Here is a 20,860-nt window from a genome sequence, read left to right on the forward strand (position 1 = left end):
TCCTTTGTAGTGCAATGTGGTCAAAGTAGTCATTGTGTTATTAAACTGAGGTAGTGTTCAGAGTTGTTCAAGAACGAAATGATTGAAGGGAAGTAACTGTTCTTGAAAGTGATGGTGTGGGACCTCAGGGGTCTGTACCTCCTGCCCCATGATAGCTGCAAGAAGATTACATGGCCCAGATGGCAAGGATCTTCAACGACGGATGTTGCCTTCTTGAGATGTTTCTGATGGAGTAGAGCAGGGGTTCCCAACCGTTTTTATGCCATAGACTAATAGCATTAACTGAGGGGTCTGTGAGCCCCTGGTGTAGAGGGATGTGCCAGTGGGTTGGGCCCACTGTTCTCTGCAGCCTCTTGTCTTCCTGCAGTTTATTCCAATGCTCCTAATTTGCACATCATAAACTCCAACAAACAACAGTATTGTAACAATCAAATCTATGTGTTTGTCAAGGGAAAATTAATCCAGCATGCCGCAGAAATTTCCCTTGCCCCTTTCCCATATAACGCCCTGTGATTTTACCAGACCATGCCAGAAGGCCAGTACAAATAAGCACCTACACAGTGCAGAACACGCCAGTATTGCACTGAACCATTAAACAGTAATGTAAAAATGAAACTTGAACCTTCAGTGTCCTGATTCAAAAGAAGTGGAAGGTCTACCAAGTGGGCAAAACTAACACCAAGAAGGTAGCTTAGTGATTAGTGGGACCCTATTACAGCCCGGGGCATTCCAGAATTCAATTCTGGTGTTGTCTGTAAGCAGTTTGTACCTTCTCGAACTGTGCCGGTTTCCTCCCACAGTCAATGATGTACCGGTTAATAGGTTAATTGGCCTTTGTAAATTGTCCTGTGATTAGGCTCAGGTGAATTGCTTGGCAATGTGGCTCATTGGGCCGGAAGAGCCTGTTTCGCGCTGTATCTCCAAATAACTAAATAAAGGTTGCTACCTAAACTAGTCAATATTCTGAGAGGAAAATTGTCACGTTGGTTGTATATGTTGTTCTGTGTTCTGACTGGAAGCACTTGCTGAGGCCTGAAAATCAAGACCTCCTGCCCAAGAAGGCATGGTTGTTGAAGCTGAAAATATTTGCATATTTCAGTAAATGTTTTAGCACATTTTAGTGCCTTGGGCAATTCATCTGCTCTCTGCATTCTTCAAAAAAGAGTAAAATACAGGTGACCTCAACCAGTCTGAATGACCTCATGTAACTCTTTTGGACAAAATTCAAAAATGCTGGAAGTGTCCAGGAAGTCAGGTCGCTTCTGTGAAGGGAGAAACTTGCTAATCCTGCTTGTGTAAGATGTGAGCTATTTTAACTGAGTATTGATAGACAGCATAATATCTTCATTGCTGCAACGCAGTGTGTACCCTTTTGCTCTAACAAGCGGTGTGGGGATGCCAGTGGCGTTGGCAGAAGAGTACAGAGCAAGCTGTGTCAGAACAGAAGGCTGGGTCATCATGATGGTCCACTGAAGATGTCTGGTAGTGAGAGTAACTAGAGAGAGAGCGTTTTTATGGCAAGCAGGCTGATAAGGAGAGGCCAAAGATCTAAAGTGAAACTGAAGAACTGAAGGGAAGAGGAGATTTTTGTTTCTGAGCAGCTGTCTGAGATCTGGAGAGCAGTACCTGACTGACTTGTGTACTGCCCGTTACGCCGCTGGGGCATTTAGGGCATCAATGAAGATCCTCCATCTCTGGTGGTGGTCAGAGCTTCCTCCATCTTGTCAGAAGCTTCCACTCGGTTTTCACTACTGAGGTATGCAAGTCTTGGGTGGAGACTCAGGAATACCATTGCACTCAGATGTAGAAGGATTCTTCATTGCTGTTTCCAAAACAAATTTTATTTTACCCTTCAGGGTTGCGACCCTGAGCTGAACCCCCGAAGCTGGAGGAGCAGCAGCAGCCTTTACACTTTGGCATGGGTGACCCGACTAAGCACCAAAGCAGAAAGCCCGGACTTCAGCCTACATAGCTCCCTAGGTGATTGAGACACACAAGCCTCCAAACCACAACAAGGGTGTGGTCCTCTTGGAGGGTTATCTGACACGTGGGTGGAATTGGATTCCATGAATAGAAAGCCCCGGGGAGAAAGCTCAGGACTGGAAGCAACTCACCCTGGGTTATCAATGGGCGGGTATGAAAATAATGGGCCGATAGGCCAGCACCCCATGCTTTTGTGATTCTTGGAGTCTTTGTGTGTCCTCTTGTTTCATTGCGACAATTCACGCAGTTTTGTAACCGTCCTGACCGAAAGCAGGATCAAACCACTAAAACATTGTGGATCTTTCTTTGCAGAAAATGTCCGTGCACTCACGTTTAAGTAGTGTCCACGCTTGGGAAGTAAATGAATGGCTGGTGAAGTGCTTGCTATTGCCCTGAGCCTGTGAGGTGTGCCTAGTAAAAATGCTTTCATTGAGATCCTGAGTGTAAATTTTAGTCACAGATGTGAATATAACCTTCGTACCAGTGACTAAAAATCTTTCTATAAATATCGGCAGACAGGACTGTGAGTCGTCTCTTTGAATGGAAAACAGTGCAAGGACTACAATCCCTAGGCTGTGCAGATTTATGTTATTTGTTGTAGTCGCTTGGAAGTACAGCTGAATGACATCATAATTAGGCAGATAACATCTGGAACATTGCTTCCTTTCCTTTTTCAAATTTCCAACTGCCAAAAGAACCTTCACTACATTCCCAGAGAGGGAGCCAGCAAGATTGCATCAATCCAGTTCAGAGAGAAGTACTTGTGCACCATTCTTGCCCCTGCGTAGTGCTTCAGAGAACGACTCCTCTGGATGATTCTCATGGCTCCACTCTCTTACTGGATTAAAAAGGTACCGGCTAGCTTGATCAATTAGTCTTCAAAAAGATTTTCTGTGTGGTGTTGCTAATGTCCGGTGGCTATTGTTTTACTTTTTCAGGTGATATGTGGACTTAGTATGAGAGACCATTCCCCTGACCCCCTTTATTCCACACTGTACTAGGGCTGTGAATTCACAAGAGGGACAGTGATCTCAATTTTCAGTGTCTTTGTACAATCAGGATGTCCCAAAGGAACACATTAGCATTTAATTAGAACTGGAAATCCCTTGCATCCGAAAGATGATAACTTTTCATAGTGCAGTCTTCCATCAGAGCTGAACTATAGTGCAGCTTGGAATAGATGCTCTAAATTTCTAGTTGATTCCAGTCTGAAGCAGGAATTCCCAAACTTTTTTAATGCCGTGGACCTCAGGTTGGAAACCCCTGGTCTATAGGGAGAGTGTAACCATGCCGGGCTCTGTTGTGTCTGACTGAAGCGCTGTACAGCTGGACAGAATTGCATTCAATGTGCCTTAATTTAAGTTCAGTCACCTTGCCTGATTACCAAGAATTTTTATTTTAGCACTGATTATAAGTTTTGCCAAAGTGGGAAAAATAATCAAAATATTCTTCAAAATGCCGAGCAAATTGTGCAGCTTCGGTGGGAAGAGAAGCGGCTTAAATATTTCAGATCAATAGTGCTTTATGGTGAAAAAACTGGACAGTGTTTCTGGGTGTGGGGAACGGGGGAGGGGGAGACAGCAGAAAGGAAGGTCTGTAACAGGGCAGCAGCTAGAAGGAATTAAAGATGAAAGGTTTCAACAGTAGAACCATAACGAAACTCAAGGTAGATTTGATGATAGTGGAATGAGGACCTCTTACCTGCCAGCTTGTACTCCTCCCCTTCGTCCCACCTTCTTATTCTGGTTTTTGACCCTTCCCTTTCCAGTCCTAATAAAGGCTCTCAGCCCGAAACGTGGACTGTTTATTCCCCTCCATCATGCTGCCTGACTTGCTCAGTTCCTCCAGAAATTTGTGTGTGTTAATTTAAAGGCTGGGTCTGAAATATTGTAATGGAAAAGTGAAAAGTAATTACTGAGCTTGGGATCAAACCTTACTGGAACTGCATGGGAAGCTGAGGATGGAGCGGTCAGGCTGGGAATGGGATGGAAGATGGAAACAGTAGGAAGCCGTAAGGTCAGGATCTGACTCAGGGACTCTTCAAGACCATTGGTCAGTCTGCATTTGGTCCCTATCTTACACCATGGATCCCTAACACTTTTCTTCCTGCTGTTCCAGGTTCCTGATGTTATCAGCAGCATCCGACAGGTCTCCAAGGCCTCCTTAAAAGGGGATGCCAAGTCCCGGCAGGACAGCGATGACGCCTTCTACAACTCACAGAAGTACGAGGTGCTGTACTGTGGCAAGGTGGTGGTGATGCACAAGAAGGCCCCGTCCACTCTCATCGATGACTGCATTGAGAAGTTTGCCCTGCACCAGCGGGAGAGGGAGCGGCTGAAGCTGCTGAACGAGGACTCCCCGGCGGAAGACGGTGAGGGGGGGGAGCTCCTCTGCGACGCGGCCGACGAGGCGGCCGTCAGCACCAACCTGCCCTGCGCCCCCGGCGGCGGCCAGGGTGAGCTGCCGGGCACGGGCCCCTGCTCGGCGCTGGCCCAGCCCGGCGCGGAGGACGTGCCGCTTGAGGATGAGCAGGCCGAGTTCCGGTACCGGTGCAACAGTGTTGCCAGCATCCGGCCCAGGAAGGTGCCAGAGCTCGCCACTAAAGTACCTCCTCGACGTCGTCACGCCAGCGCCCCAAGCCACGTCCAGCCCTCTGACGCAGAGAAAAATCGGACAATGTTATTTCAGGTACGTGTGTTTTCTGAGAAAGAGCCAGGTGATTGGATAAATCAAAGTTCTGTTTCAAAGTAGCAAAGAAACATTCTTTATTATGTGATTCCAACATTAATGAGTATCCTTGGATTTAGCATTTTATTTAATTCAATTGCTAATGTCCTCCCATCGTTGAGCAGATAGAGGCTTCATATGCAGTGCTTGCATGTTTCCTTTGTAACATATGGTGACAATGGGAGAGGAAATTTGTGTTTAAGCAGCATGTTTTTAAAAAAAAAATCCATGATGCTTTCCCTTGAAAGAGTGATAGAAGTTTAATCAATGGCTTTCCAATTGACAGTGAAGCTATGCAAGGCCATGGGAACAGAGCAGGGATATCAATAAAAATCAGTAGATTGTCTGCTCTAGACTGCAGATCCCATCGTCTCCAACTCCAACAGTCCTAGATACCCCCCAGACCATTCCCTGCTCAGATCTCGATTTGATCGGATGTCCCCTGATCACGGATCTCACCAACTCCATCCTTGGCTCCAATGGTTATGGAGGTCTCTGGGCTGTTTCTTGTGGCCAACTCTGGTTCCATTGACCCCAGATGGATCCAGAAGCTGGATTCCACTGCTGCCAATGCTGGTTCCTGTGACCCCGGATGTCTTCAGACTGTGCACCCTCTAGCTCCAGCTCCAGCCTGGACCTGGACCTTGACCACCAGCACCTCTAGGCCGAGACTTTACTCACTGCCACCGGGTCCCCGAGCTCCCCTCCCCCCACCGCCACTCTCCACCCCTGTCTGTCACCATCACCTCTTGGGTCCTTGGAGCTCACCGCTTTCCTGCGCACCCCAACCGTCTTCTGTGCTCTGGCATCAGCAACTCTCTTCACCTCTGATCCTCTCCATGCCTTCATCATTCCCCCGACCTTCCCCTCTCTGTGGCAGAACATTCTGTCCTCAGCAATGGCCTTACCTTTGTCCCATGCATCAAGTTCTTCTTCTGTCGCCTCCGTCTCTGAGCCCACCCACTTCTTTGGCAAGAATTCCACAGCCCGCACTGACCCCTTCTCCCGTCTTCAACCCTGCTCCATACCCTGGTTCTCTGCCTGCTCTGGATCTGTTCATCTGGAATTGCCGATGAGACATCGACCAGCTCGACTCCAGCACTCCTCTCTCCACCTCAAAGCTTATCGTATCTGAACGCACTGCCCTCCACTCTCACCACACCAATCCCAATCTTCCCAGCAAACCCACAGACAAAGGGGATGCCGTTGTAGTGCGGCAGACTGACCTCTACCTTGCTGAGAGCAGGCGGCGACTCTCAGACACCTCCTCAGACATCCTCTACCCCTTGAAGAGGATCCCACTCCAGACCATCAGAAAACTGTCTCCGGCACCACCACTAACCTGATCAACTGGGGGACTCCCATCCACTGCCCCCAAATTCATTGTCCCCTTACCCTGCATTGCTCGCTTCTATCTCCTATCAAAGATCCATTTTGGCATCTTCCCCCTTCCTTTTCAGTCCTGATGAAGGTTATCATGAATACCTAATGCCGAGAAAAAGAGCAACATTTCTTTTTTGTGTAATCTTTGCAGCTAGAATCTAGGAGTATAAACTGCGTGTGCCATTACTTCACTGAAGTTTAAGTTATACTTCACTATGTCTACTTTTTTGGGGTCGCACAGTGGTGTAGTTAATTGAGTTGCTGTTTTATGGCTACAGAAACCAGTTACAAAATCTTGCCTCCCCTTTCTTTGACTGTGTCCAAACTTCCGCTCTCGAGAAAGCTGCAAACGTAATTAAGGATCCTTGCCATCTCATTCTCTCTTCTGCCACCTCCCATCAGACAAAAGTTACAAATGCTTGAAAACACACACCACCAGGCACAAGGATATCTTCTATCCTATTGTTGTAAGACTCTTGAGTGGACCACTTGTACGATAGCGATGAACTCTTGATCTCTCAGTTGACCTCACCTTGGCCCTTGCACCTTATTGTCCGCCTGGACTGGTATTTCTCTACTCTGCATTCTGTTATTACTTTTCCTTTTGTGCAACCTTCCTGTAATTACGTTTGGGATGATCTGTCAGGATGGCATGCAAAACATAAGCTTTGTACTATATCTTGGTACATGTGACAATAATCAAACAATTACTAATTTCCTATTAATCCTGGTTTCCGGTACTGTCCGTGTGGAGTTTGCACGTTTGCTTTTGCCACATCACCAAAGCCATGCAGGATGATAGGTCAGTTGACCACTGTACTTTGTCCTTAGTGCGTAGCTGAGTGGTGGAATCTGAGGGGAGCTGATTGAAATGTTGGGTGAATAAAATGAGGTTAATGTTGCTGCACATGGGTGTTTGATAACGTGGACTCAGTGGGCTGAATGGCCTATTTCCCTACACAAAGAGTAGTTAGCGTCTGAAACGAGCTGCCAGAGGAGGTTGTGGAGGTAGGAATATTTAAGAGGCATCTGAACTGCAACTGGAATGAGTGAAGTGCTGAAGAATATGGGATTAATGCAGACAAGTAGCCTGCTGTCTCTTGAAATGCGCTAATCCTGCATTGCAAACATGTATTCCTTTCCTCACATATTTATTGCTCAGAGACCACACTCTAGCCAACCTGTCTCAGGTCTACAATGTTACATTCAGCACCTTGGAATCCTTAACGATGTTCACCAGTTGATTAGTGGAGGCATTCAATGAAACAAAGTCCATGTGGAATGATGTCCATCCTCTGTTTTGCAGGTTGGCCGGTTTGAAGTTAACCTCATCAGTCCTGACACCAAAACTGTCGTGCTTGAGAAGAACTTCAAGACTATTTCATCCTGCTCTCAGGTTTGTTGTTAACCCATCTTCTCTGTGGATTTGGTTGCACAATTTAGACAAGTCTGACGCTGCCTGCAGTTGTTACTATTATTTTTGCCAGATTATTCTAATGTTAAATCAAAATGTGCCCAACACTGGAAATTGAAAACAAAATCAGAAAATGCTGGAAATGCACAGTAGATTGTTCAGTAACTGTGATGAGAGGAGCAAATTTGACCTTCTATTCAAAATCAGAAGAATTAGAGTTAAGCAAAGATTTGGGGTGCAGAAAAGTGTGTGGAGAAGCGAGAACAAAAGGGAAGGGCTGTGATTAGGTGCAGGATGGAAGAAATGCAATGTGAGTGAACTAATACTGTGAGATTCAATTGTATGTAAGCTGCTCTGCCCACCGTAACCATGCCGACCGTAAAGTACACAATTTGTCCTAACCCAATTTACTAGCATTTAGCCTGTAGCCTTCGATGTTTTGGAGATATAAGAAATAAATTATTTGAGGAAATAACAGGCAGGATAGACAAAGGAGAGTCAGTGTACGTTGTTTTCTTGGATTTTCAGGCCTTTGACAAGGTGCTAAACTTGAGACCATGAATCAAGATAAGGCCCCATGGTACTACAGGAAGGATACAAGCATAGATAAAAGATTGGCTGACTGGAAGGACAGAAAGAGTGGGAATAAAGGGGGACTTTTCTGGTTGGTGGCTAGTGGTGCTCCGCAAGGGGTCGGTGTTGGGACGGCTTCTTTTCATGTCATATGTCAATGATTTGGATGCCAGAATTGATGGCTTTGTGGCCAAGTTTGTGGACAATACAAAGATAGGTGGAGGAGTAGGTAGTGTTGAGGCAGGGAGTCTGCAGAAGGATTAGGAGAATGTGCAAAGAAATGGCAAATAAAATATAGCTTAGGGAATTGCATGGTTATGCACTTTGACAGAAGGAATAAAGGCGTAGACTATTTTATTAGTGGGAATAAAATTCAGAAATCAGAGGTACAAAGGAAATTGGGAATCCTCTTGCAGGATACAGCATGAAATAGACCCTCTGGACGGTGGGCAGCAGCACCCTGGAATCCATCCATTTTACACTAGCCTAAGCACAAGACAATTTACAATTACCAATTAACCTACCAATGGTACAATTTTGGACCCTGGGAGGAAACCAGAGCACCTTGAGAAAACCCAAGCATTCACGGGGAGGAATGTACAAACTCCTTACAGATGTCGTCGGAATTGAACTCCAAACTCCAATGCCCTGAGCTGTAATAATGTTGCAGTAACCACTACTCTACTGTAAAGGTTGTAGCCCCCCCGTCTATGAAAAGCTGTGCTGGTATTGGAGAGGGTCCAGAGGAGATTCACGAGAATGATTCCAGGAATGAAAGTGTTAACATATGAGGAGCATTTGATGGCACTAGGCTTGCACTTGCTGGAGTTTTGAAGAATGAGGGGGAATCTCATTGAAACCTATTGAATATTGAATGGTTTATATAGAGTGGATGTGGAGAGATGTTTCTTATAGAGGGGGAGATCTGGATCAGAGGGCATAGCCTCAGAATAGAGGGACCTACCTCTAGAACAGATATAAGGAGGAATTTCCTTAGCCAGAGGGTGTTCAATCTGTGGAATTCATTGCCAAAGATGGCTGTGGAAGCCAAGTCATTGGGCATATTTAAAACTGAGGTTGCTTGGTTCTTGATTAGTAAGGACATCAAAGATTATGGGGAGAAGGCAGGAGCATGAGGTTGAGAGGGATAATATATCAGCCATGATGGAATAGCAGAGAACACTTGATGGGCCAAGTGGCCTAATTCTGCTCCTATGACATATAGTGTTTCAAGTGCTTGTCTACATACTTCTCAAAAGTTGTGAGAGACTTTGTCTCCATCATCTCCTCATGCACTGGGTATGAACTAAGGTAATACCTGCTGGAACTAAAACAATTGTTTCCCCAAATTATAAATCATCTTACTTATATTTGCCTTGAAGAGCTTTTCTGAGATATTTTCTCAGCAACACCCAAGATATATCCCAGCTGATCTCAACATGGAGTTTTCAGTTTTTGAGACCAGAAAGAGTGTGCAGCTTCTGTCTGAATAGATCTTTCCCTGTTTCATGGTCAAAAGATCAGCTGTAACCTACATAGGCCTATCCCTATCATAAGCCTTTGGTTTATTCTTGTCTTTTATTTACAAAAAGCTATGCTTTTGCTATAAATGTTGACTAGATTTTTACATTGAAAGGAAATAAATTGGATGATCACCTTCACCAAGAATGCAGTGTTTATGGAGGGTATGCTTGGATATTTCACAGTCTTATAAAATTATAATTCAGAGAGAGGCTATTTGGTCCATTCTCTTCTTGCTAGTTGATGTAAAATGAATTATTTAGCTAAATCTGAGTTACCGGCTCTAGCCTGTAACCTTAAATTGTGAAGGTCTAAGAAATTTTAAATGTGGTAATGGTTTCTCCCTCCACTACCCTTCTTAAGAATGAGTTTAGTTCCCATAATCTTCTGGGTGAAAATATTTCTCTTCAAATTCCACTAATTCTTCTATCACCCTAAAGTTCATGGCCTCTAATTAACAGCCTCCTTATTAAAAGCATTAGGGTGTATTTTGGGAGATAGGACATATAGGGGGCATTGACTTCAGCAACCAAACTTCAGATCTGAATCTAGATTGTAGATTAAATTTAAAATGCAGCTTGGAACCAGGAAAAAGCCTCTTAACTGATATTGTCTGCATTTGCATGAATGCAATCGACATCCCATTGCATGAATACGACAGTAATTAACACTTATTTTAGGTGTGTTGATGGGAAGAACCAGGCATTTGGAACCTACATGTAACTCAAAAGAAGCATTATGAGGGCATTGTAACAATAGAAATAGTCCTGTTACCTTTGTTCTTTAACCTATAAAAATGTGCTGTAACGTTGGATCAGGGATCCTTTGTCTTTCAAGTGACTCCAAAAGGCTGTCATCTTATCGTGGGTGTGTTAAATAAAACACTAGTTTTTATATCTACCAACTGTGCCTCTTTGGTGACTTTGGTCATGTTACAGCAAGAGCATCTCTTGTAGATTTATAATAAATTTATACATGTCAGATAAATCCAACCTCAGCCTCACCTGACCCAAAGAAATCAACCCCAGGCTGTTCTGTATTTTCCTCCTGGTTAACGTTCAGCAGTCCTGGCAAATCCTTTCTAAATCTCTAGTGTACTTACAGAAGCCACACCCTTCCTTTGGTGACCGGATGGGTATGCAGCTCCTGACAAGCTAACTGCTTCTTTCTGTGGCTATTTGCTAGTTGTTTTAGAAATGTTGGAAAGTCTTGAAAATCTGGGAGCAGGTATCCTCAGTACAATAGCTCTGTTACAAATTGAATAGCCTCTTTATTTTTCTGTCAGCCGGCTGGTGGCGTAGTAGCGTCAGCGCCAGACTTCGGAGCAAAGGCTCCCAAGTTCGAATCCATCCGTGCTGGGTTGAGCGTCGAGCTAGCAACTCGGCCTCGTAAAAACAAGAAAGCCTGATAAAAAAGCCATCACGACGGCTTCCCAATATCTCCATTCAGAGTTAATGGCTTTCTTCTTCTTCTTTATTTTTCTGTGGGACCTTTTGACAAATATTATTCATGCTAGGTGTTACATACCTCCCCCACCCCCGCCTGATCTGGAGTTTCTGGAAGTTAAAGGTTCAGTTATTGAATCGCGGAGTCATACACCAAGGAAGCAGGCTCTCAGCCCAAATGATTCATTGTCTCCTTGCTAGCTGGTGAAAAAGATGCCCATTCAAGCTAGTCTCATCTGCCTGTGTTTATTTGAAGGAATCCATAAGCAAGGTTGGGGAAATGCTATTGATTGTCGACAGATATAGCAGAAGAAATGTATGTCTGAACATTTTAATTTCATTATACATTTTGGTCACAAAATATTATCGATGGAGTAAAGGGGTAAAGAATTTTGAGGCTATTTTCCAAGGCACAAAAGATTCTGCAGATGCTAGCGACCACTCCCCGCTGAACATCGACGGCTCCTTGGTAGAGATCGTAAAGAGCACCAAGTTTCTTGGTGTTCACCTGACGGAGAATCTCACCTGGTCCCTCAACACCAGCTCCATAGCAAAGAAAGCCCAGCAGCATCTCTACTTTCTGCGAAGGCTGAGGAAAGTCCATCTCCCACCCCCCCCATCCTCATCACATTCTACAGGGGTTGTATTGAGAGCATCCTGAGCAGCTGCATCACTGCCTGGTTCGGAAATTGCACCGTCTCGGATCGCAAGACCCTGCAGCGGATAGTGAGGTCAGCTGAGAAGATCATAGGGGTCTCTCTTCCTGCCATCATGGACATTTACACTACATGCTGCATCCGCAAAAGAAACAGCATTATGAAGGACCCCACGCACCCCTCATACAATCTCTTCTCCCTGCTGCCGTCTGGGAAAAGGCTCCGAAGCATTTGGGCTCTCACGACCAGATTATGTAACAGTTTCTTCCCCCGAGCTATCAGACTCCTCAATACCTGAAGCCTGGACTGACACCTTGCCCTACTGCTCTGTTTATTATTTATTGTAAATGCCTGCACTGTTTTTGTGCACTTTATGCAGACTAGTGTAGGTCTGTAGTCTAGTATAGCTTTCTCTGTGTTGTTTTTTTTTATTATTATGTAGTTCAATCTAGTTTTTTGTACTGTGTCATGCAACACCATGGTCCTGAAAAACGTTGTCTCATTTTTACTATGTACTGTACCAGCAGTTATGGTCGAATGACAATCAAAGTGACTTGACTTGACTTAAATGTGACTTTGCTTGAACTGACTGAACAAATGTACATCTTTAGTGTATTCCTGTTCACTATTTGAAAATGGCTTCCATTAAGAAAATCAGTATAAAATCAGTTGGAGAATTGAAAGAATAGATAGTTTGAAATGTCACATTGAAGCTGTTTGCAGTTTGAGTTTGTATATAAATGGGCTAATTCTTAGAGTGATAGTTAGAAAGTATTCTTAAACTTGGTTAAATTGGTTTATTATTGTCACACTTACAATGAAAATCTTTGTTTTGCCATCCATTCAGATCATTCATCGCATCAGTCCATTGAAGCAGTACAAGTTAAAAGCAGTGGCATATAACTTACATTCCTAGTTTGTTTTAACAGTTAAATGAAAAGGAGAGATTTTTCTTTAGTGGGGGTTTAGTTTCCTTGCCTAGGTACAGTATGTTATCAATAACATTGATCAACAGCGATGAAAGGCATACTGAGAGAGTTTAACCAGAGATATACATCAATCAAATGTCTACAGACCTGCAGCATTCACTCACCACCAGAGCTGGTGGACATACTGTGTATTTCCAAAATGTTCTATTTTTTTAATTACAGATTTTCAGCATCTGCATTGTTTGACTTCTAGAAAAGTGGCATTTTGTCAGTTTTCCCTGTGTAACCAATGACATGTAACTTTGACCTTTTTTTGACTGATTAATTTGCATGTAACCAATATCTTTTAACTGTATCATTCCAGGGTATAAAGCACGTTGACCATTTTGGGTTCATTTGTCGAGAGAACATCGAACCTGGTCTGAGTCAGTACGTGTGTTACGTGTTTCAGTGTGCCAATGAATCACTGGTAAGTTCTTCATATATAGAGCAATTATACATCAATTGTTTCAGACACTTTTTCTCTAGAAGTTGGACCACAACATGAAATTAGTTGTCGGAGCCTATGTATGGACTTCAGCACAACGTATGAGGTGTAATATGGACAGGTTACTGGGCACTTCTGAGACTGAGTGAATAAAGCATGTAAGGCACAGATATATTTGATATTGCAGAGCTTCGAGTCGTTGGTGCAAAGTGTACAAAATGCTTATTTAGTAAGCCTGCTACTTGTGAATGTTTTCAGATCAGAATCCTGTGAAATTTGTTGTTTCATGGCAGCAGTACAGTGCAAGACTTTAAAAATTACTACAAGTTATAAGAAGTCTGAAGTAGGGATAGCGAGGTAGTGTTCACAGGTTCATGGACTGTTGAAAAGTCTGATGGCAAAAGGGAAGAAGGTGTTCCTAAAACATTGAGTGTGGGTCTTCAGGCTCCTGTAACTCTTCTCTGATAGTAGTGAGAAGGGGGCATGTCCTAGGTGTTGTGGGTCCTTAATGATTGATACCTCCTTGTTGAGGCATCACCTTTTGTAGGTTTCCTTAATGATAGGGAGGCGTGTGCCCCTGATGGAGCTGGCTGAATCGACAACCCTCTGCAGCCTCTTAAATTTCAGTGCATTGGAGCCTCCATATCTGAGAGTGATGCAACCAGACAGAACCCTCTCCGTTGTGACAGCATGCTAAAGATTAAGGTGACATACCACATTTCCTCAAACTCTAATACAGTATAGAGTGCCTTCTTCACGATTGCATCAGTCTGTTGGGCCCAAGGTAGATCCACTGAGATGTTGATACCTGAGAACTTGATGCGCCTCACCCCTCAATGAGGACTGACTGGTCTGTGTTCTTCTGGCTTCCCCTTCCTGAATTCCACAATCCGTGCCTTGGTCTTGCTGGCATTGGATGCAGAGTTGTTGTTGGGACACCACTCAACTAGCCGATCTGTCTCAGTCCTGTATTCCTTCATCCTTGGGTGATTTGGCTAAGCAACAACGGCAGCCATGGCTGTGCATCACACTCCCCTTCTTAAATTCAGTTCCATTCTAATTTATAAATAAATACATAGTGGTACTTTGGTGTGACAAGTGACACGACTGTCTCACATCTCTAGTGATGCAGTTCCAATTCTGACCTCTGTGCTCTACATGAGGTGTTTACTCATTCTCCCTGTAACTGTAGCTTCCTGCCACGTACCAGAGGCACGCACATTAGTAGGGTAATTGTTCAATGTAAATTACTACTTAGGCTGCATCCACACCAGACCAGATAATTTTGAAAACGCCGGTTTCGCGTAAAAACGATAAGCATCCACACTATACATTTTTAAAAATATCTCTGTCCACATTGAAACGGAGATTTCGGCGAATCTCCTCCTACTGCGCATGCGCAGGACACATCTACCGAAAACAAGCGACATGTTTGGTGTCGAATCTCACCGTGAAAGACTTACTGCGCGTTTGTCCAGTTACAGACTAGAAAAACGTAAACAACGGACAGCTGTTGGCTGTCACGCAGGAGAGGACTTAAAACTAAAAACAACAAATACTGGAGCTTATGGAGGCAACCAACAGGGAGTTCACGGACAGTATGACCTGGCTGACGACGAACATTGAAAAACTGATGAACTCTGTTGCATTAATAAAGCACCTTGTTAAGTGTGTAAAACATTTCTGCATCAGTGTTATCTTGTATTTCCATACAATGTTACATTAGGCTGTTACACATTTATTATCAGAGAAGTACTTGCATAAATAGGTAAACCACCTTCATACAAGCAAGGACAAAACAGGGTAAAGTGATTATTCATAACTTATTCAGTAAGTATGGGTCAAAGTATTTGGTGAGTACATTTCTAACTCTTCTGGCTTCAGTCTCGTTGCCGTCTGTTCTGAAATTGTTAGGTTGCGTTCAAGAAAACAATGAAATGGCGTCCTGCCATCACCATCTGTTCCGGCACGTCATGACAGTGTTTTTAGATTTCTCCGGTTACCCCGTCCACACTGCTCTGGCCAAGCAGCGTTTTCAAAATTACACACCCTGGAGAGCGTTTCTGAAAAGCTCCGTTTTTGGGGGACGAGAATGCTGTTTTAGTGTAGACGGAGGGTAAAAACAAAGAGAAAAAGCTTCAGTTATGGAGTTACCTGGTGTAGTGTGGACATAGCCTTAGTGTAAGAAAGAGACAGAAAATGAAAGAATAAAAGACATGTAAAGGGGGAAATAAAAGGTTGCAGGTAAACAAGGAGAGTGGACCAGGACTAGTGAGATTCCTCGATGAGAAGCCAGCATGGGCTCAACAGGTCAGATGTCCTCTTCATACAAGATTGATCTCAACATGAAGACTAGCCAATGCTCCTCAGACAGGATGAAGAGGTCAATACTCCCCAATGCCATTAGGCTTTACAATTCAACCGCTAGGAGTAAGATATGTTAAAGTGCCGGGGTTGATTGTATTTAATGTATTTAAGTAAACTACTTAAGAACTTTTTAAAAGCTATTATTAATGCTTTTGGAGAGAGTGATTTAGATGCATATCATATTTTTACTGAGTTAAGTATTGTATTTAATTAGTTTTGCTACAACAAGTGTATGGGACATTGGAAAAAATGTTGAATTTCCCCATGGGGATGAATAAAGTATCTATCTATCTATCTATCTATCTATCTATCTATCTATCTATCTATCTATCTATCTATCTATCTATCTATCTATCTATCTATCCATCCATCCATCCATCCATCCATCCATCCATCTCCTTTAGTTTGCAAGTGCCAAGCCCAATGACTTGAGCTGAAGGGGAGTTCTGTGGCATCCACCAGTTTAATTAGAGATTTGTTTGGACCCTTCATTTCACTGTAGCTGTAGGAGTGAAAAATGTAATTAGCTGCTTGTCAAAGGTGAAGCAGTGTATTTGCTGACAACACTGTAACGGCTATTGAGCTGAATGTGGATACAGTGTTGAAGTGTATCTTGTGGCAATCAATATCAATTTACTCCAAAAACAAAAGCAATATGTAAGCTAAGAGGAAAAGGAACTACAGCAACTTCTCTCATCATTGGAAAGCAGGGCTTGGCTTTGAGCATTGCTGCAGTGTGCACACACAAAGAAAAGCAATGAATTAGTGTATCTTCCTCTCCACCTTGCAGTATAACTCATTAACAGTCCATTTATCCCCAAAAAAAATGCATGGTCACATTTCACATGTGCCTCTGTTCCTCCTAACTCATCTGAACTTATCATCACAAATTCCTGTTCCCTTCTCATTTTCTCTTTCTCGAGCTGCTGGGTTTGTGAAGTAATTTGTTTGACCCTTGCCCTTTGACAGGTGGATGAAGTCATGCTGACCTTGAAGCAGGCATTCAGCACGGCCGCTGCGCTGCAGAACGCTAAGACCCAGGTCCAGCTGTGCGAGGCCTGCCCCATGCATTACCTGCATAAACTCTGTGAGCGGATTGAAGGTAAATACGAACCGCTGGCTGGTTCCATCTTAATTTCAACTGCTCCCAGCAGGGTGTAAGAGCGTAGTCCTCAGTTCGTGTTGAAAGACTATAAATCATAGGAACTAGTGACATTTTATCAGCAGTTTCAAAATCGGGAATATCGGGGCTGCAGAATGGTGCAGCTAGGTAGTATCACTGCCTCACAGCTCCAGAAACCCAGGTTTAATCCTCACCCCCCCCCGGTGCTGTCTGTGTGGAGCTTGTATGTTCTCCCTGAGATTACCTGAGTTTCCTTCAGGTATTCCAGCTTTCTGCCACATCCCAAAGATATGTGGTTGGGTAGATTATTTGGTCACTGTAAACTTTCCTTAGCATTGTTCAGGAGATTTATCCAGTCACTGGGTTAATGGAAATTGGTTAAATGCATGGATGGTATATTCAGGCTGGGATCCACAGACCCTTTGTTTAATGGTTTTGGTCCATGGCATAAGGTTGGGAACTCCTGGCATATTGAAAATCAAATACTCCTGTGTTTCATTCTGGGCATTTCAATGTGCAAATTGCACTGAATCATTTTCAAAGTTCCTATTTTTATGAAAAGTTACATTTCAATGATTGTATTTCAATATTTATACTGCCTGTGACTGATGAAATGGTTTCTTAGCATATTTCATTTTAAGGAAGACGTGGATACTGGTATCTGGAGCACATGAAAGATTGCCAGAGGAACTCAGCAGGTCGGGCAGCATCTGTGGAAGAAAGGGAACTGTTGACCTTTTGGCTTGAAACCTTGCAATAGGGTTGAGGATGGAGAGGGGAGAAGGTCATAATAAAGAAGGGAGGGGGAGTGGTGAGCAAGGAGCCTGAGATGATTGGTGGACTGAAGAGAATGTAAAATGATGGGCAGATTATGCTAATTAGGGAGAATGGAGTGGACTTGGAGTTGGGGAACAGTGGCAGATGGATAGTAGATAGAGGCAGACAAAGAGAGAAAAACTGAGAGGCAGATGGGGTGAAGTTGGGGAGTGGAAAATGAAAACAGGAGACAGCTGCTTTGAAGTGAATTGAATTGACTTTACTTCTTATATCCTTCACACACATGAGGAGTAAAAATCTTTGTTATGTCTCTGTCTGAATGTGCAATGTGCAAATTATAGTAATTTGTAATAAATAGTATGTACGGTAACAAAACAACAGAACAGTCAATATAGCTTAGAAATACAATTGTGTCAGCATGAATTAATCAGTCTGATGGCCTGGTGGAAGGAGCTGTCCCAGAGCCTGTTGGTTCTCGTTTTAATGCTGTGGTACCATTTCCTGGATGTTAACAGCTGGAACATTTTGTGGTTGGGTGTGACTTGGGTCCCCAATGATCCTTTGGGTCCTTTTTATGCACCTGTCTCTGTAAATGCCCTGAATAGTGGGAAGTTCACTTCTACAGATGTGCTGGGCTGTCCGCATCACTCTCTGCAGAGTCCCACGATTAAGGGAGGTACAGTTCCCATACCAGACAGTGATATAGCCAGTCAGGATGCTCTCAATTGTGCCCCTGTAGAAAGTTCATAAGATTTGGGGATTCATGCCAAACTTCTTCAGCCGTCTGAAGTGAAAGAGGTGCTGTGTGGTTCCAGTATGTACAGACCTTGCAATCCTCAGTGATGTGTGTGCTGAGAAACTTAGAGCTGTTCACCCTCTTAACCCCAGATCCATTGATGTCAATAGGGGTTACCCTGTCTCCATTCCTCCTGTAGTCCACAACCAGCTCCTTTGTTTTTGCGACATTGAGGGAGAGGTTGTTTTCTTGACACCACTGTGTCAGGGTGATGACTTCTTCTCTGTTGGCTGCCTTGTTATTATTTGAGATAAGGCCAATAAGTGTAGTGTCGTCAGCAAATTTAATTAGCAGATTGGAGCTGTGGGGGGTGGGGGGCGACACTGTCATTGGTATACAGGGAGTAAAGGAGGGTGCTTAGTACACAGCCTTGAGGGGCTCCTATAGTGAGTGTCAGAGGGGCAGAGGTGAGGGAGCTCACTTTCACCACCTGCTGGCAATCTGACAGGAAGTCCAGGATCTAGCTGCTCAAGGCAGGGTGAAGGCCAAGGTCTCTGAGCGTCTTGTCAAGCCTGGAGGGAATTATGATGTTGAATGCTGACCTGTTGAACAGCGTTCTGGAGGGAGATAAGCAGAAACACAAAAGACTTCCAGAGTTAGAACTTAACAATAAAGGAGATAAGAATGGAAATCATTAGGAGAGAGGTGAATGGCAGATGGAACCAGAACCTGTTGGGTGAGTGGGGGTGTCTGTGGGTTAACTGTGTGTGTAGTGGGTAGATGGAGCCAGAGGGGGATAGGGATGGTGAAGGGCTAGACGTTATTGTGAAAGGAAACAAAAATGGGAGGACTGGATGAGGATTGGGGGAGGGTGGGGGGGTGATATGTGGGAGAGAAGGATAACTGAAAAACACCATATAGGAGGAATTACCTAAAATTGGAAGAGTCACTATCGGGCCACTGGATTGTAGGTGGCCTAGGCAAAATATAAGGTGTTTGATTCATTAAATATAAATTGAGTATATTCTAAATCCATTACTCATCCTTGACATATAGCTATCGATGGCACTTATTTTTTCATCCCTCGTTTCCTAGAGGGTGGCTTGCTTATGAACGGCTGCAGCCCGTGTGCTGGAAGGAATCCCATTTTGCCTCATGTTAGGGAGTTCCAGGATGCTGGCCCAGCATTAGTTAATTAACTGCAGGAAATTCATGCAGTCAGAAAGACTTGTGGTTTGCAGGTGAACTTTGGGGTGATGGTGTGTCCTGATGACTTGATTGATGGCTGGTCATGGGTTTGCAAAGTGCTGTAGAATATGCCTTAGTGATTTGCACCAACAGTAGATGGTATTCACTGTGGTAGCTTGAGACATCTGTAGCAGGCATAGATGCTGAACAGTAGGTTTGACTTGCGTGCATCTGTTTTCTACAGTATCCTGGTCCAAAACACCATATAGAATTGTGGCATCTTATCGCAAGTAATCAGAAAATCAATCAATATTCCTTTGTCTCACCAGGTCTCTATCCACCAAGAGCAAAGCTTGCAATACAGAGGCATGTTTCCCTCCTGAACGACAATGAGCAGGCTGATATTTTTGAGCGTGTGCAGGTAACAATATAAAGCCCCCTCTGAGATGACCTCACAGAAATTAGAAATTAATTAAAGGAAATTGTGATAAATATGAATCATAAGTGACGATTTACTAGGATGTTACCTGGGTTTCAGCACTTAAGTTACAGAGAAAGGTTGAACAAGTTAGGTCTCTATTCATTGGAGCGTAGAAGGTTGAGGGGGGATTTGATCGAGGTATTTAAAATTTTGAGAGGGATAGATAGAGTTGACGTGAATAGGCTGTTTCCATTGAGAGTAGGGGAGATTCAAATGAGAGGACATGATTTGAGAGTTAGGGGGCAAAAGTTTAAGGGAAACACGAGGGGGTATTTCTTTACTCAGAGAGTGATAGCTGTGTGGAATGAGCTTCCTGTAGAAGTAGTAGAGGCCAGTTCAGTTGTGTCATTTAAGGTAAAATTGGATAGGTATATGGACAGGAAAGGAGTAGAGGGTTATGGGCTGAGTGCGGGTAGGTGGGACTAGGTGAGATTAAGAGTTCGGCACGGACTAGGAGGGCCAAGATGGCCTGTTTCCGTGCTGTGATTGTTATATGATTATATAAGTGTTTCATGGTTATAACAATCAATTTAAATAACAAAAATATCGAATAGAAACTTCTGATGTAACCCACAGTTTGTGACCATAGCTTATGTTAATTATAGTGGTGCTTGCCCATTTTGGAAGGTCATGATGGTGAAGAGTTATTGAGGGCTCACATGTAGTTGTTCTTAATTCATAGGCGTTCCCAGTGATGCCCCGTCTTCCTTCACTGAAAGCTGTAAATTTTCCTCAGCAGAGATTTAAAATTCAGCCCACAGGTCTCTGTGTTGGGATTGCTAGAAATAAGATAAGAACATAAGAAGTAGGAGTAGGCCATCTGGCCCATTGAGCCTGCTGTTTCCCCATTCAATAAGATCATGGCTTATCTGCCTTTCCCCCATAACCGTTAATTTCCCTACTATACTAAAATCTATCTAACCTTGTCTTAAATATATTTACTGAGGTAGCCTCCACTACTTCACTGGGCAGAGAATTCCACAGATTCACCACTCTGGGAAAAGCAGTTCCTCCTCATCTCCGTCCTAAACCTACTCCCCCAAATCTTGAGGCTATGTCCCCTAGTTCTA

The 20,860-nt window shown here is 43.7% G+C and overlaps 1 protein-coding gene across 2 annotated transcripts in view; it reads left to right on the forward strand.

Moving 5' to 3' along the window:
• The window catches only part of tbc1d4 (TBC1 domain family, member 4), a 286,904-nt gene that overhangs the window by 153,267 nt on the left and 112,777 nt on the right, over nucleotides 1-20,860 (forward strand). For both annotated transcript variants that reach the window (XM_073027970.1, XM_073027976.1), the window contains exons 2-6: nucleotides 4,102-4,671; nucleotides 7,400-7,489; nucleotides 12,996-13,100; nucleotides 16,455-16,587; nucleotides 19,639-19,730. In XM_073027970.1, coding sequence (XP_072884071.1) covers nucleotides 4,102-4,671; nucleotides 7,400-7,489; nucleotides 12,996-13,100; nucleotides 16,455-16,587; nucleotides 19,639-19,730 — 990 coding nt within the window. The remainder of the gene's footprint in view (nucleotides 1-4,101; nucleotides 4,672-7,399; nucleotides 7,490-12,995; nucleotides 13,101-16,454; nucleotides 16,588-19,638; nucleotides 19,731-20,860) is intronic.

This window comes from Hemitrygon akajei, chromosome 2 (genome assembly GCF_048418815.1).
Source record: "Hemitrygon akajei chromosome 2, sHemAka1.3, whole genome shotgun sequence".
Taxonomy (NCBI): Eukaryota; Metazoa; Chordata; class Chondrichthyes; order Myliobatiformes; family Dasyatidae; genus Hemitrygon; species Hemitrygon akajei.